This window comes from Equus asinus, chromosome 1, assembly GCF_041296235.1.
Source record: "Equus asinus isolate D_3611 breed Donkey chromosome 1, EquAss-T2T_v2, whole genome shotgun sequence".
Lineage (NCBI taxonomy): Eukaryota > Metazoa > Chordata > Mammalia > Perissodactyla > Equidae > Equus > Equus asinus.
This window is the reverse complement of record NC_091790.1, coordinates 162,761,789-162,789,449: the sequence shown is the minus strand read 5'-3', so window position 1 is coordinate 162,789,449 and position 27,661 is coordinate 162,761,789. Positions and strand designations below refer to the sequence as shown.

The window sequence follows — 27,661 nt, the reverse complement described above, 5'->3', positions numbered from 1 at the left end:
TTTCCCGAAAATGTTCAGAAGATCTCATCCACATTGTGCTCGTAGCTGTTTTGTTTTGGTTTTTTTGTTTGTTTGTTTTTAATACAAACATTCTTCCTAAGAAACCTAACACCTCATATCACCAAAACCATTACATGGCATCAGAGGATCTATCTTGCCCACAAAATAAAACACAGAAAGGGCATTAATGCATCCGATGTTTAATTCCAGACACAGTTTCTTACCTGATGCCGAAGCAGGTGGGTCCAGACCAACCTTTCTAAGAACGCTCTTTCCGCAGGTTTCCCTTTAAGAATTCCTGCCAGGGTCCCAGGGCTGGAACGACCAGAGCAAGAAGAGAGGGTGCAGAGAAAAGCAACCCTTAGCTTCACTCCTCCCTCTAGTTCTCCTGCTCCAACTTGTTCCACGTCCCGGGCAAAGAGAGAGCCTCACCAGGTAGCACCACCAGCTCCACAGAGTTGGAGCGATCCCCCTAAGGAGCTCCCCTGCATCCTTTCTCTGTCACTCCCGGAGATAAGCAGGGGAAACGGCATCAATCTCTCGGAACAGACCAGGCAGGCGAGAACCACGGCAAGTCCTGCTGCTCACGAAGAGGAGGAAATGATGAAGAAGGCAGTGAGTGATATGTAGCAAAAAAAGGACAGCAGCGGCGGAAGGGACACCTCCCCACTCACGCCTAACTCCAAGCCATCTTCGCCCTGTTGTCATAGCACTTTACAACGAACACTACTGCGCAAGTCAGATGGCTGAGCCCCGATGCCTTCTGGGGGTTGTAGTCCAGAGTGACTGAGGAGGGAGGAAGGCGGAGGACTTTTTCTGAGTGGGCCGTGGTTAGAATCAGATTTCGACTGGGCGCGGCTGGAATGAACCAATGCCTGGTCCTCAGTACCAGACACAGAGAATTAATACAATTCCCTTTGCTGCCCTGGGACACTTCCTCGGACCCAGGCTGTGAGGAAGACCTGCCTGCTGCCTTCGCTGCGGACGCAGGCCACGCCCCTCCCGCTCCTTCCCGTCCCCACCCCTCGGCGTTCGTGGGTGGGGCTTTCCGCGGGGGCGGGGCTCGCGCGGAGGGGGCGGGGCGTCAGGGGTTTGGAGACACACCGCCGCAGGCAGACGCGTCGCCGTTTTTGGCCGGGACGAGCGTGAGGTCCAGTCCTTGGGCCGGGCTGCCGTGGCGACGGTGGGCGCAGTGGCGAGCGCGAGTGTGTGCGCCCCGATGGCGGGGGTGGCGCTGGCCCAGTACATGCTTACCTTGGAGAGGAAGACGGGGCGGAAGACCAAGATCATCGAGATCGTGGGGCATTTGAACAGTTTCCAAGTGTTTATTTTTTCCAGGTGAAAACAGTGCTGCTGTGAAGTTACTTGTACACGTCTCCTGATCACATGTGCTAAATACTCTCTTAAATGTATACCTTTAAGTGGATTTCCTGGTATGCAAATATTCAACTTTACAATTGAACTGTAATAATACCAGTTTTTTTAACTTTTTTTTAATCTTTGCTTTCAGATTCACCGTAAGTATAAAACTCAGTCAGTCCCCAACACTTTTGTTCTTGCTTTTTTCACTAGATTTTACCATAGGCTTTAAATTTCTTGTTTTTCACTATCAACTTACATTCCCGCTACAAAATGTAATTCTAAATTATTACATTTCTTAAAGATAAGAGAATTTCATGAAAATCATCAATACCATTAATCTTTATTACTTTGATATTACTCTGTCACAATATTGGTTATAAAAATAAAAATGGAAATTCCTTGGATCGCCTATTAAAATTCAAATTATTGAAACGTTTTGACTAGAAAAAAAATGTTCATCATATGGCTGAGAAAAAGTCTAAAAAATGCCATTTGATATTTTTATAAACAGAAAATATTGGAAGGAATTTTCACAAAAGTATTAACAGTGGCCATTCAAAGGAATTAGCCATTTAATTTCTCCTTTGCATTTTCAACGTTTTCTAATATTTATGCAATGGCCATGTATTACCTTTGTAATTAGAATAAACATTTAAAAAATAATAGAATAATAGAATAAAATACTGTATGAAAATTATCTTAATTTGTTAATTTATGTTTCAATGTTCTAAGAAATACATCTGCTTAAGAAAAAAATCTCTGTGACATAAGAAGCTTCTGAAAGCTTGTGATAGCCAAATTCAACCTATTTCAGTGACACTGTGGGAGAATATGAATACTATTTGCTGGAAAACCTAAGGTAATTCGTCATTTGTAGCATGAGAAGTTTGTTTTCAGCAGCTGGTGCCAGAATTCCTATTAATGAATGTGATAGTTTGCAAAAACAGCTGTAGTTTTTTCCCCATCTTTATTTGCACATTTCTTTGTAATATGACTTTGCAGCTCCACCCCTTAACCTGGCTTTGTCCTCACGACTTGCTTTGGCCAATGAGATATTAGTAAAGCTGATGCAAGTGACGCTTTGATAAGTGGTTATGCCTTGGGGCGTCCCCTCTTGTGCTTCTCTTGGATATACTGCAACCACTTCCATGTGAAGGACCTGTAGAAGCCTGCTGCATGATGAGAGACGTGTTGTCAGGCCATCCCCACTGCCCCACCAGACACGTGAGTGAAGCCATCCTAGACCAACCAACCCCAGCAGAGCCACCAGCAAACTGAGAGATCCCTTGTCACCCCAGAGCAGAACTGCCCACCCAACCCACGTTATTTTTTTAAAACTCATACATATTAAAGACATGAAGGACTGTACCCATCATCAAGGCCACTTACTTATTGAGCCAAATACTCACTAAATATAATATGCGCCAGGCACCATGCTAAGCATGTTAGATTATTTAATATTCAAAACACAGGTCTCAATTATTTTTTGCCTTAACTCATTGGACAAAATAAACTTGAAAAGAAATAATACCTTCACTTATTCATATGTGATGCCCCCTGATATTTCCACTTTCTATTCTTTTCCGTTTTATTTCATTGTTTAAAATTTGCTAGCAATTCCCTAAATTGATTTCTCAATCCTCTGATGACTCTTGACCCACAGTTTGAAAAACACAAATGTAGCACGTATCGTCCAAATAAATATTTGTGGCATGAATGAATCTCATATAGGCAGATTTGGCGCATCAACAGCTGCAGAATATGTGTGGTGTCCCTTAGTGTGGGGCCACATGGTAGTTAGAGAAAGCTGTTTAAAATTCAAATCTGATAATGACTCTTTCCTACTTTATTTTCTTTGTTACCTTCCTACCACACTTAGCCTTGAGATCCAAGTCCTTCACAGAGTCTGCAAGATCCTGGACAACCTTGTCCTGTCTGCCTGTCCAGCCTCATCTCATGGTTTTGCCCCGTACTCGCCAGGCTCCAGCCTCACACTGGTCTTCTCTCAGTTTCTCCTGTGCATAAAGCTCCTTTCCACAGGTTGCTCTGCCTCCTGGGAAGCTTTCTTTTCTTTTTTGCTCCACCAGCTTCTATTCATCCTTTAAGTCTCTATTGATTTGTCCCTTCCCCTGGGAAGACTTCCTGGCCCACCACTAGAATAGGTACCCCCATATGTCTTCATAGAACTGATTATAATTGAAATTTTAATATGTGGGTAATTGTTGCTTCAACATTTTTCTTACATAAGCTTCTTGAAGGCAAAGACCTGCTTGTCTGCTGCACTTAGAATGTCATTCATATAGCATGTCTCATTTAGTGTTTGATGAATGAATAAAAAAATTGAATAGGGCAGCCCAGTGGCATAGATTCTCAATTCTCATTAAGGGCTAAGGCTCAATGACCAGCACATAAAAAGCGCCCAGTGTATACTACATTTTCATTTCCAGCACCCACATCCTATCTAAATACAATATACAGGGGTTTTTTGGTTTTTTTTTTTTAAGATTGGCACCTGGACTAACAACTCTTGCAAATTTTTTTTTCTGCTTTTATCTCCCCAAACCCCCCCTGTATACAGTTGTACATCTTAGTTGCACGGTCCTTCCAGTTGTGGGATGTGGGACGCCGCCTCAACGTGGCCTGATGAGCAGTGCCATGTCAGCGCCCAGGATCCGAACCCTGCGCCCCCGCAGCAGAGCGCGCAAACTTTACCACTCGGCCACGGAGCCGGCCCCCAAAATACACTATTTTAACCATGGATAGCATGCTCTGGAAAATTGGAGAATTTCTATGGAGAGTCTTGCTTTCTTCCCAAACTGGATGAATCCCACCAATAAGTAAGAGTAACTTCTGTGTTTCTAAGCACTGGGGGTACAAAGATGACGTGCACGGATTCCGTGGCCTCGAGGGTGGAGACTGCGAAGGTGGGGCGGGGCGGGGGCCGCAGGCCGGGAGAGTTGTGCCCCGCCCTACCAGCGCGCGGGAAGGGCTCTCCGGCTCCTCAGCGGGCATCCTCAGCCCTCGGCCGCCGCCAGGGGGCGCGCTCCCACCTCCGGCACCGGCTAGCGTGGCGGCGAGGCCGGGCGCTCTGAGCCAGGACTTGGGGCCACGCCGCGGGGAGGCGGCCGGGCGCGCCAGTCGGAAGGGGGGGCGGGGCAGCCTCGGCGGGGACACCGGGCCCGTCCCCGGCGGGAGGCGGGCGGCGGCAGGAGGGGGCGCTGCGGAGCCGGACGGGCGCGGCGCGGAGGAAGTGCCGTCTTCGCCGCCGCCGCCGCGCTGCGGGGCGGCCTCCGGCGCGGGCCACGATGTCGTCCCGGTCGGGGCGCGACGACGCGGGGGCCGGGGGCGCGCGGCGGCCGCGGGAGCCGCCCGAGCAGGAGCTGCAGCGGCGCCGGGAGCAGAAGCGGCGGCGGCACGACGCGCAGCAGCTGCAGCAGCTCAAGCACCTGGAGTCCTTGTGAGTCCCCGCCGCCCCGCCTTCTGCGCGGAGGGGCCCGTGGGCGCGGCACGCGGGGTCCCCGGGGTCCGCAAGGGCCATGTGGCCAGCCGCCCGAACGTCGGAGATGGCGTGCCCGGTGCCGGCCACTGGCCCTCGGCGCAGAGGGCAGGTCTGTCCGGCGCCCCGGGCGGCGTCGCCGGGAGGAGCTGAGGCCCCGCCCCGAGGCCCGTCCGGGCGCGCGGGGCTGTCCCGGTGCCGGAAGCGCCGCGCTGGAGGGTCGTCCCTCGCCCGCGGGGCTGGGGGTGCCTTGCGCGCTGCGGGGCGCTCCGTCAGGACTGGGGACCGAGTACAGGAGCGCTGCTCCCTGTCCTTATCGGTTTCTCAGTTCAAAGGGCCCCCTATGAACTGCGTAAAATCCCCATTCTTTTCATCTTCTGCTGTTAAGGGAAGAGAAAACCCAGTCCTGTAAGGTTCGTGTGGTGAGAGAGAGAAGAATGAACAATGGGGTGAGGGCTCGTCCCTAAATATTGGAAAGGTGGCTGCCAGGTAAAAGAGAGTGGAGTGCTGAGGATTTTTACCAGGATTAAGGGTGGAAGCTACAAAGAGGCCAATTCTAGCTCAACAGAAGAATTAGGACCAGTCATATATATGTTACTTTTATTTTTATTTTTTTGCTGGGGAAGAGTCTCCCTGAGCTAACATCTGCTGCTAGTCTTCCCCCTTTTTTTTCCCCCTCCCTAAAGCCCCCGTACATAGTTGTATATCCTAGTTGTAAGTCCTTCTAGTTCTATGTGAGCTGCTCCCACTGCATGGCTACTGACAGATGAGTGGTGTGGTTCTGCTTCTGGGTAACTGAAACAGGCCATTAGAGCTGCGAGGGCCAAACCTTAACTTCTAGACCATCAGGGCTGGCTCCAGAATCATATAGTCTTGCTTGTCAGCATGGCCTGACATAGGAGGCACTGTGCGCCCTCCCCCGTCCCCCCCCCCCCACCCCCAGCAGAGGGTTCAAGGAGAGGCGGGACAACCAGTAGGAGAAGGGTAGGTTGTGAAGATTAAACATCAGGCAGAAGGTTGGAGTAATGACCTTTCAGGTCTCTTCCAAGATTCTGTGATTCTATAAGTAGTTGTAGAAGTCAAATTTTTCTGTGTTATTTTCTGAGTTAGTGGGTAAATAACTCATTTCTGTTTCAGGCACATCTCATTACCTATGCTAAGACGATCATGTAAAGAAAGGTCCTCAAAGGGTTGCAATCCTACATAAGTAACCTTCTGGGAGCTTTGACACAAAATGCATGCCTTTTTTGGAGCCGGCCTGCTCTTTTCCCGGTGGCCCTTGAACTGAATTTCCTCAGGAGGGCAGTGGTTGCAGGATACAGGCTCTGCTCTGCTGCCTCCGCGGTCCTGGCCGCTTCAGCACACTCTGTGGTGCTCAGTCTTCTGTGAAGGCAGATGTTCAAAAATCTTTCCCTAGGATAAGCTCAGGCAGGGCTCAGCCCAGCCCAGGTCTCAGTATCTTTAACTGTAGGATGCCGGACAGTTGTTCATACATTTATTTTGTAGCTCACAGAGCACTCACAGAGAGATTATAACCTCCTTTTGCAGATGAGGAAATGCAGGCTCAGCACTTAACTAACCTGATCAAGGACACATCCGTCTGTAAACTGAAGAGGAGCCCAGATGTCTGATTCCCAGACCAGTGAGATTTTTCAGCTTCAGAGATTTAAAATTTTTCTGGGCTCTTGACATACTACTTTGGCTAGTTCAGAGGTTTGTTTGCTTTTAAATCAAAATTTATGTTTCCAGAGTAATACTTTAATATAGTTTAACATTAAATAGTACTATCCAACTAATTTCAAAAAAATGGTGGTTCGCATCCCTACTCTTCAGTGACCCCCCCCCCACACTCCTTGCACCCCCGCCTCCAACTAAGGCTTCAGTGAGGAAACTTTTACTTTTTTCTTCTAGTATTTAACTACTTTTTTTCTTTTCTTTTTTTTTTTTTTTGGTGACGAGGTCCCTGAGCTAACCTCTGTGCCAATCTTCCTCCATTTTGTATGTGGGACACCACCACAGCATGGCTTGATGAGCAATGTATAGGTCCGCGCCCAGGATCCAAACCTGCAAACCCCAGGCCACCAAAGCAGAGTGCATGCACTTAACCACTAGGCCACTGGGCCAGCCCCTACTTATTTCTAAGTTATATGTTTATACTGCTTTTTTTGATTGAACAATAGACATTACCTATTAACCTCATATCATAGAAGACAGGAGTTTAGTTCTCTTTCCTTACCCTTCTTGTCTCCATCCTTCCAATATAGCTCCAGTATAATTTTTTTAATCAATAGTTCATATTAACATTATTCTAACTATGCAGTATTATTCACTTTTGAGCCAAATGGTGTTCTATGATTTCTTTTACTTTCTAGTACAACGCTTGTTTTTCAAGTAGTTAATGAGAGCCTCAGTTTTTTTCATTTGCTTAATTTCCTAGTACCTGCTGCTAATTTTATTCCAAAGGTTCTGAAAGATGAGAGTACTTTTTCCACATGTGCCTACATATCAGATAATCTATCAGTTCATTTTTTTAACCTAGAATCTTCCTTCTGTTCTCCTCCAGTACACTGTGGATACTATCTAGACCTGGTATATAACAATCATCCTGGGACTTCCTTCACCACTCTCCTGTTTTGGATCCCATTCCTGGATCCTGTGTCTTCCTCTTTCTGTCTTTACCTCATTTTGCTGATTCGCAGTATGTAACTTCCTATAAAATAGTGTATTGGGGGTAAATTTGTTGAGTACTTACATATCTGAAAATGTTTTTATTCTGCCCTTAAACATGATAGGTAGTTTGGCTAGGTGTGGAAATCTAGGTTAGAAATTATTTTCATTCAGTTTCAAAGGTGGTGTGCCACCATTTTCTAGCTCGCAGTATTGCTGAGAAATCCGATGCCACTTGGATTCACTTTTTTTTATGTTACTTATTTTGCCTCATCCCACTTGTGGAAGCTAAAAGAATTCTTTTTTTTTTTTAGGAAGATTAGCCCTGAGCTAACATCTGCTGCCAATCCTCCTCTTTTTGCTGAGGAAGACTGGCCCTGAGCTAACATCCCTGCCCATCTTCCTCTACTTTATATGTGGGACACCTACCACAGTGTGGCTTGCCAAGCAGTGCCATGTCTGCACCTAGGATCCAAACCAGCGAACCCTGGGCCACTGAAACGGAACATGCACACTTAACTGCTATGCCACCGGACTGGCCCCTAAAAGAATTCTTTATCCCTGGTATTTTACAGTTTCATGATAATGTGAACTTTTCCTCCCTGGCTTTTAAAAATTTTTTATTTTCTTGACACTTTATGGGTATTTTAATATTCATACATGATTTCTTAATTTTCTTCCCTCCATTTTGTTTTTTTCTTTCTTTTCGACTTCTGTTGATCCTCTATCTTTTCTTTCCTTTTTTCTATCTTTTTGTCTTTTCATTTCTACTTTCTATAACATTTATCTTCCAGTCCTTCCACCATTGCACTTTTTTAAAATTTCAGTTATCATATTTTTTACTTTCAGGAGCTTTTTCTTGTCCTGAGAATTCTTTTTTTCATAGCATTGTGTTGTGAAGGGGGCTGATGAGAGAGAAAGAAAGAGAGAATGCAGAGGTGCTGGTTTGTTGACTGTTAAGTCTGTCGACTATAAGTTTCACTGTAGGCATATCAGGCTACCATCTGCCCTTTTCATGGGGAGGCTCCCACAGATCAGAAGGTGGAGTTCTTTTCTGGGGGCTGTTCAGCTTGTCCAAAGAAGAACCTTCCATTCTCAGGCCTGGGTGCCAGTGTTCTGGATTGGGATGAAGAGGGAGGGGGCTTTGGTCCAGAGTTCAGGCTGAGACTTAACTGTTTTCAGCCAGTGCTCACCCTCATCCCTGTCCTGAGCCGTGCTTATATTCCCATGCATCTGGAGCCTTTCCAGTTAAGTTTCACAGGGGATTAAACCTGCCTTCTCTTTGAAGGGTAAGGGCGGACAGAGTCTCCTGGCTATGGAGATGGAGAATATTGGTGGTTTTAACCACTCAGTGTTCATACTCCCAACCCCTAGCTTCTAAAGGTTGTAGCTTTCTCCACCTAAAGAAGTCAGTTACTTTGTTCCACTTTCCGTTGTCTTCCTAGCCTTGTCTTGAAATTGTTCTCTGCTAGTATCTCTTCTTAGAATTTCTTTGTGGCTTCTTACCTTTTTGATTCCTTTATGGTCATTTTAAGAGAGTTTGGGAAAGGAAGGCAGATAAGTAAGTTGGTCAGCCAGCCACATTAGATGGGAAGCCCTGTAGTGGTTTTTTACAAGTTGAATTCAAATCTTTTTACCTGGTAGAATGCCCTCTTGAGGTCCCCTCATACTCCTCTGGTCATTTTCTTACACTTGACCTTAACTTTTCTTGCTCTTTGACCATATCTGCGAGGCCCATGAAGGCATCTGAGTCTCCCACTCATGCTCCAATCCATGTTCCAGCTCTATCATTCAAGTGCCCCTGGGCTGCCAGGCATACAGAATGGACATTCTGTGTCTATGTGGCAGTTTTGTCTCTGCCTTCCAGCCCCAGAGGAGCCGGCTGCAGGAACAATTGTGTGGAATAGAGTATGCTTACATGAAGGACCTTTCTAAAAGACATCCCACCCCAGTGCTCAAAACCACAAAGAGTAATTAGAAATATTTGGCAAAATAGAGATTTCTTCCCCCGTACCCACTTGGGAAGATGTTTTTCCTCTCTTATCTCAATTTAGTCTTCATACTCTCAGAGCAACTTATTACAATCTGAATGATAGAATAGCAAGGCTTCACAGATGGTACAAAATAATGGGCCTCCATCAACTTTTGTTTTTTAATTCTAAGGATTAACTACAAAGATGATGCACACTTCTCATCTGTCTCAGTGCAGAAGCCAACTACACAATAAACACATTCCCATTTCTAAATCTGTTATTTTTTTAATAGTTAAATATTACTTTAATCTTTGAGACATCTCTTTTTTAACGTGCTACATAAATTAATGAATTGTTTAGCCCCAGGAAAAAATATCAATCATGTTCCTGTAAAGTTGTGGGAACAGTTGTAAAATGGACTTATTAGGGAAGGCCATTGCCAGTAATAACAGGTTTCAAAATGTGTAGTTCCATCACACTCCATCACACTTTTCCATCTAGGCGAAAACATTTACATATTTTTCAGAAATTTGGATCTTAGATTTTTCAGCCATATGTTATTTGTACAACTCTTATAGCAAAAAGAAAGTATTGTTGGATTACTGGATATTTACATAGACTTTCTACCACCTCCCTTCCAAATTCCCTTAAGTCCCAATACATAGGGCATAGCATTAATGTTTCTAATGAATGGCTACTGATGGACTGTGTCACCTTCCCAACTTAAGCAAATTTCCATTATTCTTGCTCAGAGAGGCCTAAGCCTATGACATGCCACATCTTTCCACCGGAAAATATTTAAAGTATTTGCTTTGGAAATACCATACCTAAAAAGCTACTTCTGTTTATACCCAGTTGTTTACTATGTAATTTTAAGGGAGTAAATCCTCCTCTGTCCCTTTAGAAAAACTCAGGATAGGTGATGGTGAGGATGAGAGTGGGGAGAAGCCTCCATCACAATCCTCATTTGGAAGGGTCCAGAGACGAACCCAAAGGGAAGTTTTTCTTGCTCTAGCGACTCATGGCATTTCTCATCCACCATCTGCTGTAAAGGAAAAAACACTCCTGTTTTCCTTCTTTGCACTCAAACTACGCTCACAGCACTACTCTGTACTCCAGCTGTGTGGGGGTTTTCCAACACCACCAAGCAATTCTCCTATTCTCAGAGGACACAGAGTAGAAGTCTTATGAATTTCACTTAATTTTGACACTGTCTGCCTGGAGATAGCGTCAGAACCCACAGGTTGAAGGCTCAGTCCCACAAGACTGCCCCCCACGCACACACAATTTAGTTGTCAATCACAAGTCCAGGTTGTTACCTGTGTTTCTGACCCATGGGCTATAAATTGGAGGTTCCCACGACCTCCTCCTCCAGTTTGGTTAATTTGCTAGAGCAGCTCATGGAACACAGGAAAACATTTCACTTACTAGATTACTAGTTTATTGTAAAAGGATATAACTCAGGAACAGCCAGATGGAAGAGATGCATAGGGTAAGGTACGTGGAAGGGTGTGGAGCTTCCACGCCCACTCCAGGTATGCCACACCTGCACCTGTTCACCACCCCTGAAGCTCTCTGAACCCTGTCCTTTTGGGTTTTTATAGAGGCTTCACTACATAGGCACAATTGATGAATCATTGGCCATTGGTGATGAATTCAACCTCCCTGGAGGTGAGACTGAAAGTTCCAACCCTCTAACCACATGGTAGATTGCCTTGGCAACCAGCCCCCATCCTTGGCTTTCCAAAGTCACCTTATTAACATAAACTTACTTTGGCTGAAAGGGACTTGTTATAAATAACAAAAGAAACTCTTTTCACCTTTATAGCTCTGGAGCTATTTCAGGAACTGGGAACAAAACTAAATATTATAACAAAAGATGTCTCTAGCTCTTTTGTAGGAAATTCTAAGGTTTTGAAGAGCTGTGTCCCAGGAACAGTGGATGAAGACCAAACATATCTTATTATAAATAATAATATCACATCCACCAAAGTTGTTTTCTTTCACATCTTTGAGAGGAGCAGGAGGAAAAGCATTTCACTTTTCCCTTATTCAGTTTTCCCTAACCCCTGCACCCACAATATCTACTGTGTTCTAAAGGGTCTTTAAAGTTAGTGCATAAGAAGAGAGTCAGGATGAAGAAAACATTAAATCATTAAGTTTAATAGAATACTACTGTATAGTATTATATTGTACTCTGCAGCCATTCTGAAGTATTAAAATGAGTACTTCCCTGGAGGTGTACAGGGTTAAGGCACAGATCCGACCTAAAAGTGTTTATGGATTATTCCTTGTGGAAGAGGTGCAGATCCCTCTAAGAGTTTGAGAGATGCTCTTTGAGTGCACAGACAATGCGGCCTCAGAATTTCCTCCCTGTCCCTCAGCCTTTCTCAAATACAGACTTGTGTTCTCAGCCTTCTGGGTCTCTCTTGGTTCAGTCCCTAGCCAGAAATAAGGAAGGCCTACCAGTCTGTGGTGCTTGGGTGCAGCTGAGCACAGGCAGGGGAAGCCTTCTGCTGTGACAAGGTGATAAACCAGATGATGAAAACTTATCCTTGCTAAAATCCCTGATTAAAAACCCTACAGCTCTGGTTCCCATTAACTTGGTGAACCTCAGGGCATAGCTCAAATATTGACTCCTAACTTGACGTTTCCCCTCACATACTCCTTAAATTAATTATCTGCCTCCACATGGCTGTTCCCAGCATCAGCAAGCAAACATGCGTGTATGCGTTTAATATCTGCACACATTCAACGCATCCCCCGCCTCAGAGAGGGCAGGAGGTCATTATCCTTGTTACTACCTCCCCCCAACTTCAGGGTGTTTTGCTTAACGGGGGAGTGTTGGAAAACATAGGGAAATATGGTTTGGGAATTATATCACAATAAATAAAAAGTGAATAAATGAGCAATGTTTGGGGGGAAAAAATTTAGGGAAAACTGGAATCAGAATGATACCTATGCCCAAATCAAACAGTACTCAAGCTCTGGATTTAAAGTGTTCCTGGAGTCTTTCGTTTTCCAGTGGCAAACATGATGCTAGAATAATTATTAGATTTAGCTAAATGTTTACTGACAATCCTGTACAGGTGAGGTGTAGGGGAGCAAAATTTGCCACCCCAAAATGTGTCTCTTTGACATGAGGATTACTTGAGGCTGATTATTTTAAGAAACAAAAGACCCAGGAAGAGCTTTTACCTCCCTCTAAATGCCTGAAAGAATTTGGATAGAGGGCCTGTTCCAGGAAGGAACCATCAGCGTGGATAACTACAGTATAATATGAGCTAGCTGTGATAGACAGGTAGGAACCTAGCAAAGTCTGTTTGAGCAAAGTTCTCTCTGTGTCCCATTGTTGCTGTATGGTCCAACAAACGTTTGTTTACCAAACATTTGCTCTTTTCATCTTCCCATTAATTGTCTTTCTTCCAGTTGAAGTCCCAGACCCCTTCTCCCTAGCTCTGGGAGGCAATATAAGCCTCACCTGCCTAACTGCCTACGGACCTCATGTTCTTATGGAGCCCCTGTACATATGAAATTAAATTTGCTTTTTCTCCTGTTAATCTGTTTCACGTCAATTTAATTCTTAAACTAGCCAGAATTTAAAAGGGTAGAGGAGAAATTTTTCCTCCCCAACAGAGGCATGGCATGGAGGCCAGCACACGGGCACTGGGCTGTGTGCCCTTGCACAACTTATTTAGCTCATCACAGTTATTGCAGGAAATGCACTGCTGGCCTAGAATGGGGATTACAACTCAATGAAAGAACTCCTGATGTCATGAGTTCTGGGTGATTGTCCTGATTCAACCTCTTACTGGTGTAGCCTCTGATTGACCAACAGTAAAATGAAGGTCAGGGTCCCTGGCCTGCCCTCCTCTTATTCTGAAATTTTAACAAGATAATTTAATAACTATAATAAGGCATATTTTTTGGGCCTGAGAGGAGATGGGGAGAGACTTGGCTGAAAGCTCATGTACCACCTGCATGGGGAAAAGGCAATGATCCCTGGTGGCAGATGCAGAAGAGAGTTCTCAGAGTCTCATGGCCTAGAAAGGCAGTAAGCCCCGCTGGGGATGATGTCTGTGGCAAGTCCACTGCCAGGTCTGTGCCCACCTCTGCTTAGGAGCAGCTGTGGATCCCCATAAAGCTGCAGATCTGTAAAAAGATGTAAAGGCTGGATTGGTTTGGTGAGGCCTCTCTGTTGGGTCCTGATCTTGGCCTTTCTGATGCTAGTGTGCCAGTCTTGAGCTGCCTCATTAGGCTGCTGAGAGCATCAACTTGTTTTCCACAAAAGGGGCAGAAGCCAATATTGTGGAGTGCCTTTCATATGTGTGCTGTGAAATACTTACCCAAGAGGAAATTGAGACTCAGAGGGGTTAAGTAACTTGCCCAAAGTACACAGCAGTGAGAATAATCAGAATTTAAACCAAAAAAATTTTTTTGACCTCCAAAGCCCATTCACACTGATTTAGAACTGTAAAATGTTCCAGTTGGAATGTGGGGTCCTCTATTCCAAACAACCAAAACATGTTTTTTATCAGGTCACTTATACAATTATAAAGAGTGTCAAATGACAAAAATAATACGATTCAGTCACACGTTTGCCCTTTATTCAAGGGAAAACAATCCATGGATGGGTGAGTACAGTGCCTCAGAAGCAGTGGCACACTCTTCCCAGGGATTTGGGGCAAGAGCACGTTTTATAGGGCCTTAGAAGAGGCAACACAGAACCCTGGCATGATTGGGTAGGAGGTCGGGGATTTCCTGATAAGGCTAGCACGTTCAATTTCAAAGGTAAAGGCAGCTAGCTAAAGCTGAGTTGGAGGATTGTGATTGGTGTATGTTAGCTTTCCTTGACAGTGAGGCCTTTCACCTTAATGCAGGCTGATTTAGGTTTAGATTCGTGACATGAGCCAGGCCACTGGGGCAGCCTCTACTTTGTGGGTCCCAATATATGAATTACCTTTGCAAAGAGGTAACATGGGGATTTCTGAGAGCAGTTTTAATTTTATGCTTTTCTTTAGTTTTTAATTTTCTGTAACTTTTAATTAGGAGTATCTTTATGCCCTTAGTTCTCCCTTCTGGTGCTTAGCACTGTGCCTGGATTGATAATTGTTGACTGGTCACTTCTGCAAGGAGTAAGTTTTTAAGGTGAACCTTCAGTATCACCTGAGAATTAAATTTAGTTTCTCCTTTTTTGGTAGGAGGAAAATATCAAGATAATTAGAGCTAGTGTGGAGATTTAATTCCTGAGACAATTACAGAAATAACATTGACATTTTAAAACAAAAATGCAGCCTATATAACTCCATAGCAGAAATGAGCTACTAATAGCATATTTTTGGCCCTTTTTTCTTTCTTAGTTCCGGGTTACCTTTGGTTTTTCTTTGAGAGATGTATTAGCCGGGCTTATACTAACATAGGTATAAGGAAGATGCTATTAATTTCAGCTTTCTTTTGTGATTAAAAAACATTATTTGAGACAATATATTTGCATGTAATCAATGTAAGTGAAAAATGAAGCTGCCTCCCTCAGGAATCCTTCCAGAGGTATTCTGTTCATGTAAAGTCCTGTCTGTGTGTACGTAGAGGGTATATATCATCTTTTTCCCATACACACAAATAGAAGCATAACAAATTGACTGTTCCGTACCCTACTGCTTTTTTTTTTTTTAACTTAAACTATTTTGGAGACTGTCCTATACAGGCATACCTCATTTTATTGTGCTTCATTTTACTGCACTTTGCAGATATTGCGTTTTTTATAAGACCCTGCAACAGCAAAAAGATTACAACTCACTGAAGGCTCAGAGGATGGTTACCAGTTTTTAGCAATAAACTATTTTTTAATTAGGTAAAGACATTGTTTTTTTAGACATAATGCTATTGCACACTTAATAGACTACAGTGCAGTGTAAACATGAAGAAATTTGTGTGACCACTTTCTTGCCACATTTGTTTTATTGCAGTGGTCTGTAAATGAATCTGCAGTATCTCCAAGGTACACTTGTATTAGTTTGGGGATAATCAGTATTTATTTGACTATTAGATAAATGATTTATCAATGTTTTTCTGATGCTAAAAGTACAATATTTTCAGGGCCAGCCCAGTGGCTTAGTGGTTGAGTTTGCTCACTCCGCTTCAGCAGCCCAGGGTTCGCCAATTTGGATCCTGGCCACAGACCTATGCACCACTCATCGATCCATGCTGTGGTGGCATCCCACATAGACGAACTAGAGGGACCTACAACTAGGATATACAACTGTGTACTGGGGCTTTGCGGAGGGAGAAAAGAAAAAGAGGAAGATTGGCAACAGATGTTAGCTCAGGGCCAATCTTCTTCACAAAAAAACAAACAAAAAGTAAGACATTTTCACTACGAAATTCAGAAAATTAATCATCTCTGAATTTACCATCTGTGTGCAGCAATTTGGGGACTCAGACATTTCCAAGTTTTTGGAGTCAAGACAATTTTAAACTCACCACAGGGCCCAGATGTCCTCTTTCAGTTACATGTTCCTTTTAGAGACATGGAAAAGCCCTGAAATGTTCAGTTATCCTGCTTCTTTTTTCTCTGTTTTTTGGGGAGGAGTGTCCATTAGGAATTCACATTAAAAGTCAGACACTCATGTGTGTTTGATAGCCAGTAGTGAGTCAGTAACTTAAAATGAACATGATTATACCTAAAATACAATGTTACATGTCAATTAAATCTCAATTGAAAAATAACTTAAAAAATGAACGTGAGCATTTGGCGCTGGTTTTCCAGATTTGGAATCCAGAAGCCTCTTCGGCAGCTCCGGCAGAGTGAAGGAAAGTGGAAATGAATTGGGCGCACAGGCAGGATTTGTATCCTTAGGACCCTGGGGGTCGGAGAGCTCTGTGGTGAAAGGGAAAGTAGTTCCCATGCAGTCGTTCCTGTGCTTCGTCTAGCGGCATCGTTATGTCATTCAGGCACCGTGAGGAGTGCTGCCCCTCGAGTCCAGGATGTCGGGACAGGCACAGACGGCAGGCAGGGAGCCCAGGGGCAGGGAGGACCCTGAACTGGGAGGACAGGGAAATGGGAGAGGGAGCCTCCGGGACAGATCACCCTCACCTCCTTCCCCCACAGCAGGCCCCTCCCTCCAGCTTTGCTCCCCACCCCGCGCCGCCCCAGCCACGTGAGCACGGTCACTCAACCCTGCCCACCGGGAGCCCCTTCAGTGCTGGGTAAGCGGGAGTCGTGCTGGCTCAATGACCTGACAACCGTAGTAACAGTTTGGAGCCACAGTTAACTCACGGGTCTACCCTCACATTTACCTCACGTTTTCCCTGCAACCTCTTGCTTTCCCTTCTTCCAAAAGTAAAATCGTTGTGCTAAGACACCAAGTTAGTTATTATTTCAGTGAATTTCAGTTCTACATCCCAGCAGGATGTGGTATAGCATCTGTTTACTTATATGTGATCTCCTGAGTGCCGGGCATATTTCACTGTTTCAGATATAATGTCGTTTTAAGTTCTTACGAAAAACATCCTTTTTATTTTGGCCTGTGCTTGCTTTTTGCTCATTAAAATGTGTTATGTTCCTGTTGACATGGTTGATGACAGATTTTTTTTTCTTTCTAGTTATGAAAAACCTCCTCCTGGGCTTATCAAGGTCAGTGTGAAGTTTATACTTTTGCTTACTCTCTTAGACAGTTGACTCAGTGCTCAAACTCAGTAACTTGTTATGAAAACAGCTGCGTCAGGTTTTAAACCTCCTTTTATAACCCTGTTCCTCCCTGCAGATGCCCGTCGGTTCATACGCCCTGGGCTTTGTCACAAGCCTGTGCCTGCGTAGAAAGTTAGTCAGCTGTGTGTGTGTCCCTGAGAAGCCGTGGCAGGCGCCGTGTGCTCCTCAGCCATCACTCCCTTCTCTCTGCCTGGTGACTCCATCTTCTCAAAGCTTTCCTGCCTGTGTGCCTCCCCTCACTGGCCTGCTGCTGTTTCTTGAGTGTCTGCAGCTCAGAGAGCAGCGGGCTCTGAGGAGACTTGAAGCTCATCGGGTCCAGCCTCCCTGGTGCAGGAGTCCCTCCTCCAGCACCCTGGCCACAGGGTCAGTGTCTTTCTGTGGGACCGAGACCTAGAGGAGGAGTTAAAGGACAAAGCAACCTTTTTTGTTTGGTAACTTTCCATTAAAAAAAAAGATGAAAAAAAAACATTTTTCCATTATCAATTTAATATTCATTGGAAATTGAAAAAAAATCAGAATGTAAGAAAACCAGCAGCTTAATTGTATAATGCAGTTATTTGGTAGTGAAGGTACATTTCATAAATACAGCATGTGTGAGATTATCAAACATGACAGTGGCCTTCAAGCTATAATAAGCTATTTGTATTTAACATTTTTATTATTCCATACTTTGCCTCATTCCACAAAGCTTTTAAGTTAACAGAAAACTTTTTGTGATCTTAGAATCTAATTTTTGTGATCTAGAATCAGAATTTGGAGCTCACAGATCATTCCTGTGTGCACAAAACTAGTAACGTTTCTCTAAGAACAGCTACATCATTTTTGTGTAATAGTTCTCTGCTACATTTATTTCTGTTTTTTCTGTCTGGTCTAATTCGTCTTTCTTTCCAGATCTTGAGAGGGTTATCACTGACACTGGGATCTCCAGCCCATGAGAAAGCCAGGCACTGCTGTGTTGTGAGGCAGGTGGGGAGAATTCCAGTGCTTTCGCCATAGTGTTTACAGGTCGCTTCTTTCTTTAGGAAGATGAGACTAAGCCAGAAGACTGTATACCAGACGTACCAGGCAATGAACACGCCAGGGAATTTCTGGCTCACGCCCCAACTAAAGGACTTTGGATGCCCCTGGGGAAAGAAGTCAAAGTCATGCAGTGTGAGTACACAAGAGCTTCACCAACACTCCTCAGTGCACGCAGATACATCCCACGACTGACAAAGCGTGTTTACTTCCTTTAATTAGTTGGTTCTCACCACGGCCCTGTTAAAGTCCTGGCATGGTCTCTCTTTAGAGATGAGGAGGCCGACTTGCATCTATTACTGAGTAGTCCAGGATAAGAGGTAGAGCAGTGCTTCACCTCCAGGGCTTCTTGCTCCAAGGGCAGTGGTCTTTCCTCAGGGCCGTAGCTGCCTGTGGAGGATGCTCTCCAGTGATATCCTGTAACAGAACAGTACTCCACGGTAGAGATGCCGTGGGGGATAGAGATGCAGTGGAGGCCAGGTCCCTTTGGGTCCTGCCTCAGTCAGTCATCCTCCATCAGTGGCATTAAGGTTTTATCCATGTAACCTGAGAGGAGCTTGGAGCACAGAGGGCGGGTCTGGAACAGGTAGAGCTGTGCGTGCACACCCCCCACCCCACCAGAGCAACAGCACTTTCATGCAGCACAGATGGCATTTGAAGAAAGGGTACTGCTGCCTTTTAGGACATTGGTCTGTACAAAGATTATTCGTGCACATAAGTAAAACAGCAGCTCCTAGCCCCTTCCCCCCATTCCCCTCACCCCAAAGGTAACCACCTGAACCTCTTTTAAGAAAGTTATTTTGAAGTTTATCTCCATGCACCTAAATAAGATGACTGTATTCCTGCCCCTTGATATTTCCGGTCTCTTCATTACCTGTGGACTTCTTTCTGTAGAAAACAAGAATTCAGCTCTTTCCTTCTGCCTCCACCCCACCTCATACACATACCCTCCTGTCTTCTATTTTCCTAATAATAGTTGTATCATAATTTAGTTAAATAAATCTTTCATTATGACTATTTTCAGAGTTGAATCATATGCTAAACTGATTACATTTCCTTTCATGCATCCTGCATGTTTTGTTTTCTCTGCAATTAACAGTTGTCTTCTTGTGGTGGTTGTTTTTCTTTTCTCTGTACTGATCACTAATTGAAGATCTTCAGATGCTTGAAGTATTCTGTCAGTTTTATCTTTCAAAGATAGTTGCTCGCGATGCTATCACCCAGAGATCCGCCTCCACCATCATTCTGTGGTCTTCCCTGACCTGTCTCCTATGTTGGATCTCCTATTGCCTGTATCTTGGGTCTTCTTTTTCGTTATATTCTCTTGCTATGGTAGAGCACATTCTCTGGTAGCTGAGAAATGAGTGTATGGGAGAATAAAATTTTTAAGACTTTATTTTTAGTTTGCCAGGGTATAGAATTCTAAGTTAAAAACCAGCTTTCTTCACAATTTTGAAGGCATTGCTCCACTGCCTTCTCATTTGTAGAATTGCTGTGGAGAAGTCCAAAACAATTAAATTCTGGATGCTTTTTTCTCTTGAGAATTCCTATTTTATATTTATTTACTTGTTTATTTATTGAGGAAGACTGGCCCTGAGCTAACATCCGTGCCCATCTTCCTGTACTTTATATGTGGGATGCCTGCCACGGCCTGGCTTGACAAGTGGTGTGTAAGTCCGCACCCAGAATCCGATACTGGCGAACCTTGGGCTGCTGAAGAGGAACATGCAAACTTAACTGCTGCACCACTGGGCCAGCCCCTGGATGCTTTGATGTTCCTGTTTTGTTGTTGTTACCTTTTTTTATTTTTCTTTCCTGGAAGCTTGTAAGATCATCTTCTTGTCTCCAGAGTCTTGAAATTTCACAAATTGTTTCACTGATTATTTCCTCCCCTCTGTCTGCAATTCTGTTTTTGATAGTGGACTTCCTAGACTGATTTTGTAATTTCTGATCTTTTCTCTCCTATTTTTATCTTCTGCTTTCTAGAATATTTCATCAACACATCTTCCAGTCTTTCAATTGTTTATTTCTTCTATATTTCCATTTCACAAGCTCTTTTTGTTCTATGACTTTTTTAATTCTGTTCTTGTTCTCTTATTGCAATTTATTATCTAAGGATGTTAATTTCTTTTTTTTCTCCCTAATATTTTTTTTTTCTTCCAAGTTGGTGTTTTCTATTTGTTTTTTCGCCTTTGTCTCTCATTTATTAAGAGGCCTTTGGATGTCTGCTAATCTGCAGCTACCTACTGTATTACTGGAATCTCTGTGTAACAAATGACCCCAAAATGTAGTGGCTTAATACAACAATTAACATGTATTATCTCAGTTTCTGTGGGTCAGGAATTCATGAGCCACTTATCTGGGTGATTCTGGCTTTGAGTCTCTGATAAAGTTGCAGTCAAGATGTTGGCTGGGGCTACAATCACCTGAAGGCAAGAGTGGGACTGGAGGATCCGTTTCCAAGATGGCTCACTCATATAGCTAGCAAGTTGCTGCTGGCTCTTGACAGGAGCCCTCAATTTTTGCTACTTGTACCTCTTTGTAAGACTGTTTAAGTCTTAAGATATTATAGTGGGCATTCCCTAGAACCAGTGATCCAAGAGACAGCAAGGTGCAAACAACACCGTTTATGACCTAGCCTCAGAAATCATAAGCTGTCATTTCCATAATATGCTGTTGCTTCCACAGCTCAGGCCTGTTCACTGTGGAAGGGGACTACATGAGGGTGTGTATACTAGGAGGTAGGGGTCACTGGGGTCCTCTTGGAGCTTTTCGGGGTTCTACAAATGGAAATTGAGCTGGTTCTCAGTTCTCCCTACCACTGACTTAGAATTCAGTTTTCTGAGGTCTGTTATTCATTTAGCACACTCTATCTGTATTATAGCTTCCAATATATATATATATTTTTTTACTGCTATCTCCTTTCCTATTTTCCCTGTCCTTGGGGTTTATGTCTTACTAAACATATTCTCTTTGTCATTTTTATGGGATGTCAGGAAGGAGATGAAAGTAAATGATTGTTTTTAGTCTGCCATCTTTACCCAGAAGTCTGTTTTTTGTTGTTGTTGTTAAGTTTAAAACCACTCCTCTGTTTGATGGGGTGGTTAGTTGTGCTGCACCTAACACTTTATACTTCTTTTCATTGACCTGCAAATTAAGAGTGTTTGGTTAAGACCAGAACCAGTTTTACCTTGAAGTTAATGAAGCTTCAGCTTTAGGGCCCCTCACTTGCACCTTCCAAAGGCCTGTGGAGTCCCAATAATGTGTTCATGCGGTCCTGTCTTTTTATAAAATTTGCCAGGGCGAGATTTTTTTCCCTAAAGAGCCCTCCCTCCCCTTCAGTAGTGTAAGCTTCAGGCTCCACAAACTTGGAGCCATCCCAGATGAGAAAAAACACACATAAGCACTATTCACACTTACATTGATCCTAGTGCTATCTAGAACAGAGCTTCTCAAAGGGCAGGGCTGATACTCTGTATTTCTAACAAGCTCCCAGGGGATGATGTCAATCTTGCTGGTCCATTGACCACAGTTTGAGTAACAAGGGTCACCTTTCCTTTAACAGAGAGTTTTGATCACAGATGGCGTGGATCCTTCTTGATACCCACACGTCAATCCATGGCATTTAACATCCTAGCATTTTTGTCAACAGACACCTGTCAGAAGGGGTCTGCATCTGCATTGGGTGCGTTCTTTCTTCCCCAGGTGGAGCTAACTCAAAATAGGAGGGAGATAGGGAGAGGGGCAGGTCAGTGGCAATCAACAGAGAATCCCTGAACTTCATTTTTTCCAATAAAAATATAAAGGGAAAAGCATTACTTCCCTGTCACAACGTATGTTCAGTATATGCTGGCATGGAGCAAAACTGGCTGATGTTTCCTGTAATTCCTCTTCCTGCTTCCTGATCTCCTTGGCTGGAATTGTTTAATGTTTGTATACAGTTTGCTAGGGCTGCTGTAACAAAGTACCACAAACTGGGTGACTTAAACAAAAGAAATTTATTGTCTCACAGTTCTGGAGGCTAAAAGCCCGAAATCCAGGTGTCAGCAGGGTGGGTTCCTTCTGAGGGCTATGAGGGAAGGAAGACCCTACCTCCCATAAGGTCGCATTCTGGGGTACTAGGGGTTAGGACATTCAATTCAACATAATGGGGGAGTCGGGGGGGATGACACAATTCAACCCATGACACACAGTTAAAAAAAAAATCACACTACTTTTTGCATGGGATTGCTTAATAAGTACTTAGTTCCTTTCTAAAACTCCAAGATTAAAAGATCCTTGAGGAAGCAATTAGTTTCCTCTATTTTCTAGGATCTTACATGGTTCATCCACTGATTGCATTTGTTTTTAAAATTGGAATCTAATGAAGAATATCTCTAATATGATCTACTGATACTTTATTTTAAGTAAAAATGAATTATCTTACAGAAATATATCCCTTTTTCTTTGTTTTTAGGTTGGCGTTGTAAACGGTATGGTCACCGAACGGGCGACAAAGAATGCCCTTTCTTTATCAAAGGCAACCAAAAGTTAGAACAGTTCAGAGTAGTAAGTAAAACCCCAGAGCGTCAATTTACGTTTACCAGAAATGGTGAATGTCGGTGAATCAGGCAGTAATCAGTGAACTGAGGCTCACATCAAATACATTCCCAGAAGCCTTTTGGCCAGAGTACATCTCTGTTAAATCGAATTTGTGTGAATAGATTAGTTCATTAACAGAAACACTAACTTCTTATTAAAGTGTTATTTGCTGATGCCTTGGGAACACTGATTCTTTTTCTGAAGCAGACATTGTTATCTATTTAGTCACTTTTTTTAACTTACTATGTTAAAAAAAATCATGTTTCATAACTAAAATCAGAGTTCTAATTCCCCAGTCTTTGTCTATTAGATATCTATTATAAACTATGTGTGTACGTAAATGATATCTCCTCCTTAGATGACAGTAAAAGAGATCTAGCATTTCCTCACTTTTTTTTTAACAGTGTCACCTCCCAGAGGTGTTAATTCACCATTCAGTAACTGTTTCGGTCAACTTAACTATGCTGTTATCAGATATATTGGGATTACCAGCATATATCAAACGGGTCCACAAACATTCTCCAGGGACTTTAAGACATTTAAAATACTGTGCTTTCATTTTAATAATTTGAGGAAAATATTCTGGGTGAATCACTGCTGGCTGGAATGTCAATTTTTCCCGCTCCTATAACAGATAATTTGGTCATAAATCTCAAAAACTTAAACATATTCATACTTTTTAAATTTGGAAACCTAAATTCTAAGAATTGATTCTAAAGATATAACAACATCAATATAGACAAATTTTTAGGAATGTATAAGGATAACTGTCAGAATTACTTATATGGTTGATAAATAGAGACTAAAGGAAACAATATCAATGGCCAACATACCAACATAAATTACTGTAACAGAAATTATATAGCTTTTAAGAATCATGTTTTAGAAGAATATGTAATGTCACAGGAAGATGTTCATGAAAACAAGTGAAAAAGAGAATAGAATTGTGTATATAATATGATTATGATTTTTTGTAAATTGTGAACAGTGACTGGAAGAACCACACTTAAAATGTTAGCAGTGGATATCCCTGGGTAGTAAGGTGATAGATATTTTTAACTTTATTATTTTCTTTAATATGTAAAATTTTTACAATAAACATTTTTAAAGATAACTCACATACCATAAAATTCAGTCTATATGTATTCATATCTTTAAGTAATTTAAGTGATTTTAAATTATACAAATATTACAAGAATACATTTGTCTTAACAAAATGAAAATATTACAGTAAGGTTTTTCACAACTGACTTTTCAAGTCCAATCTTGCCTCTCTCCCCAGAGGAAATCTGCAGTAAGTAGCTTGATGAATACACTTCCAGACTTCTTTTTGGGCATATATATATGTTTTTGTGCACCTATAAATGAATCATTCTCACATATTCCAACTGATTTTGCTTAACAATATCTCTTGATCATGTCTACATAAAAAGAATTATGTCAATATTTCTAACCTTGAGCAGTATTTAATAATGATTTTGCCAAGGTTTATCTCCTTATAAAGACTATTTAAATTATATCCTATATTTGTATAATTGGAAAATCTTTTTTATAGCCTCCATGAGTTTGAAGTGATGGTGACACTTAGGAAGGATTAGAATATGTTGAATATAAAATTACACCAAACGGGGAAAATAAAACTGGTTTCAGTGAAAATAGGGATTCAATTTTAATTTAACTAACAGTCTCTGTGAAGCCTAACCAAACCTTTACTTTCTCTAACCCTCAAGGCACATGAAGATCCTATGTATGACATTATACGAGAGAATAAAAGACATGAAAAGGATATAAGGTGAGGTCATCCTGATGATAACAATACCCTCTTAAAGTCTGAAATTATAACAAGCTGGAAACAGCCATTTCAGTATTAGAAGAGTGGTTTAGTAAATATGGTACTTTGTGAAATATTTAGAAGGCAGGAGTAATCCCTGAAAAGACCACTGTGTGCGGAACGAGCAGGCCAGCCTTGTTCTACTTGAGTTACCTTAAAGCAGTGGGCTTGGCCCAGCCCACAAACGCCACTGATGTTGAGTTGGCAACTTTCGTTTAGTTTATCTTCTCCAATGTCTTAGACAGGGTTAAAGATACAGTGAAAAAACACAAGTGTTTGTTTTTCTCAGCTTGGTGGTAGGTACTGAGTTACAATTGTTGAGGAGGTGGATGACCTAGCATGAAGCTGAGCAGTGGGGGAATGATTTAGGCAAGGATGCATCTTTTAGAAATCATAATAGTAAGGACTATAGAAACACGCAGAATATTTAGGAAAAGGAAAGAATACAAAATGGCTTGTACACTGGTTACATTCATGTAAAATAGGCATGGATGTGGGCAAGAAGCAGGCAAAAATGAAAATATGTAGTGTCTTTAATGAGGTGATTATTTGTGACGCTTTTTTACCCTCCCCACTGCTGTTATATTTCTATCTTTAAAAAAAATTTTGTTTAAGTTAAATATGATTCTTTGACCAATCTGTTTAGGATACAGCAGTTAAAACAGTTACTGGAGGATTCCACTTCAGATGAAGATGAGAGCAGCTCCAGTTCCTCAGAAGGTAAAGAGAAAAACAAGAAAAAGAAGAAGAAAGAAAAGCATAAGAAAAAGAAGAAAGAAAAGAAAAGAAAGAAAAAACGAAAGCATAAGTCTTCCAAGTCAAATGAGAGTTCAGACTCGGACTAACAAGAACTTGACTTGTTCAACACTCTCTTCTCAAAGATCAGAGGAATGCGGAACGGGAGAGGAATGAGAGAGAGACAGCGAGAGACAGCGTGAGAGAAGGACGTTTCGTGTCACACGTGTGAATTCCCACCTACCTTCCAGTAAGGACGTGACCCACAGGAGAGGAGCTCTACCTTCCTGGGTGCCAGCTCTGGAACGCGGCTGATTCCAGGCAGGACAGCTTTTCTCAGTGTCCTCCCTGCAGATCACTGCAATTTGTGATTCCTCAGAAATGCCTGTGCTAGGGCAGCCAAACGAAGGGAATCTCTGAGGAAGCTCCCCAAGATGCTGCCGCAGCTTCCACCCTCCAGAGTGGGGCCACTTAATTCCCATTGACTTCAGCCTTGACTTTCTCTGTTGAGAACAATAAAAGCTGATTATTTTTAAAATGTATTTATTTTTTATTTCTGAGCAATACATGCATTTGCTCCAAATTTAAAAGGTACATGAAGTTTAATCGTGAAAACTCTTCTTTCTCCCTTTCTCTCCCAGCTATCCAGTTTCCTTCCCCAATGGCTACCAATTTACCAGTTTCTTTTCTTTTTTTTTTTTTGAGGAAGATTAGCCCTGAGCTAACATCTGCTGCCAATCCTCCTCTTTTTTGCTGAGGAAGACTGGCCCTGAGCTAACATCTATGCCCATCTTCCTCTACTTTATATGTGGGACGCCTACCACAGCATGGCTTGCCAAGCAGCACCATGTCCGCACCTGGGATCCAAACCAGCGAACCCCGGGCTGCCGAAGTGGAACATGTGCACTTAACTGCTGCACCACTGGGCCAGCCCCACTGGTTCCTTATGTAGTCTTCCAGAGTATTTTATGTATCACAGACAAATGTAGGGCTTTCTACACAAATGCTGTACACATTCATCTGCACATTGTTTTATTAACAGTGTAAAACTGATTATTTTAATATCAAGTACATTTGCCACTGCTGCACTGAGAGGTGTGTGTTTATAACCACCTGAGATGATCTGTTGATTCAGGGGAAGGGTTCCTATAACAGCAATGAAAAATCTTGTGGGGTTACATTATATTCAACTTGTTTGAATCTTAGTGCCTGAGTCCCAAGATTTTCCCAGAGTGACTGACCCCAAAATTTCAAGAATATAAGGAATTACTATACTGAATCAACTACCCACATCCCAGAATACACCCCTCACTTCCTCTTCCTCTTGGTTAAGTACGGCCCACTTGTGCTCTTTTAGGTTTGACTGCGACACAGCAGAAGCAGCTCAGCCCATCAGAGTGGTGCCTGCAGCTAAGGGAGAGTAAGTCTTGTTCTTTGCTCAGCCATAGTGGAGCTGGATCTTGCTCACAGTTAAATATCCCTCCCTATCCAGCAGAGTCTTTTGCAGTTTTCAGGATCCCAGGAACTCTCTACTCCCATTTCTGGCCTTTTTCCCTGGGGGTTGGATTCCCTCCTCTTTAAAGAACAGACAATCTGGGCCCAGAACGGACCCATCTCTGACTCTCACCAATAAATGCTCCTTCGGGCCAGCCAGGTGGCATAGTGGTTAAGTTCATGTACCACTTGGGCGGCCTGGGGTTTACCAGTTCGGATCCCGGGCACAGACTTATGCGCTGCTTATCAAGCCATGCTGTGGTGGCATCCCCCATAAAATAGAGGAAGATGGGCAAAGATGTTAGCTTAGGGCTAATCTTCCTCAAATAAATAATAAAAAGTAAATGCTCCTGGTCTTGAACTTGAAATAGTACCTCAGCAATACAATTAGTCCAGATTGGAATCACCAGAGCTTGTTCTGAATACCCTGGCCAGTTAATTCAGATATGCTTTATACTTATCCTTAGCATCCTAGCTCAGCAAACAGAACATGAGCCATTTGTCCTCTCCTGTATGTCTCAGTGTTTCCTACCCAGTCCCAGCCTCCTCTTCCAGGAATTTCTTACTGTCCCTCTGGAATCTCATTTGTGATGAAAGTATTCTTAACCAATATGAAAGAATCTGCATCAATGATTCTCAAACCTTTGGGGCATCAAAAACAGTGCTTGTTAAAAATAGATTCCTGTGCTCCCTGACTTCCAGTTTCCGATTCAGTAGGTCTAGACAGACCTGGGAATTTTCCTTTCTAACAAGTCCCCAAATGATGCTAATGCTGTTGGCCTGGGGACCACACTTGG

General features: G+C 42.9%; 2 protein-coding genes across 4 annotated transcripts in view; one reads left to right on the top strand and one right to left on the bottom strand.

Annotated features, from left to right (window-relative positions):
- Positions 1 to 1,000, bottom strand: part of BBS9 (Bardet-Biedl syndrome 9) — a 428,290-nt gene extending 427,290 nt beyond the window's left edge. The window contains exon 1 of one of the 3 annotated variants that reach the window (XM_014838754.3): positions 225 to 1,000. The gene's annotated coding sequence lies outside the window, so the exon portion shown is untranslated. The remainder of the gene's footprint in view (positions 1 to 224) is intronic. The other 2 variants (XM_014838755.3, XM_070511651.1) reach the window with 2 other exon arrangements.
- Positions 1,001 to 4,568: 3,568 nt separating this feature from the next.
- Positions 4,569 to 25,908, top strand: LOC106829561 (RP9 pre-mRNA splicing factor). The gene is made up of 6 exons (XM_044765087.2): positions 4,569 to 4,819; positions 17,101 to 17,131; positions 18,229 to 18,358; positions 22,680 to 22,771; positions 24,535 to 24,596; positions 25,282 to 25,908. The coding sequence occupies exons 1-6, from the start codon at positions 4,668 to 4,670 to the stop codon at positions 25,478 to 25,480; spliced, it is 666 nt and encodes a 221-aa protein (XP_044621022.2). The 5' UTR covers positions 4,569 to 4,667; the 3' UTR covers positions 25,481 to 25,908.
- The last annotated feature ends 1,753 nt before the right edge of the window (positions 25,909 to 27,661 follow it).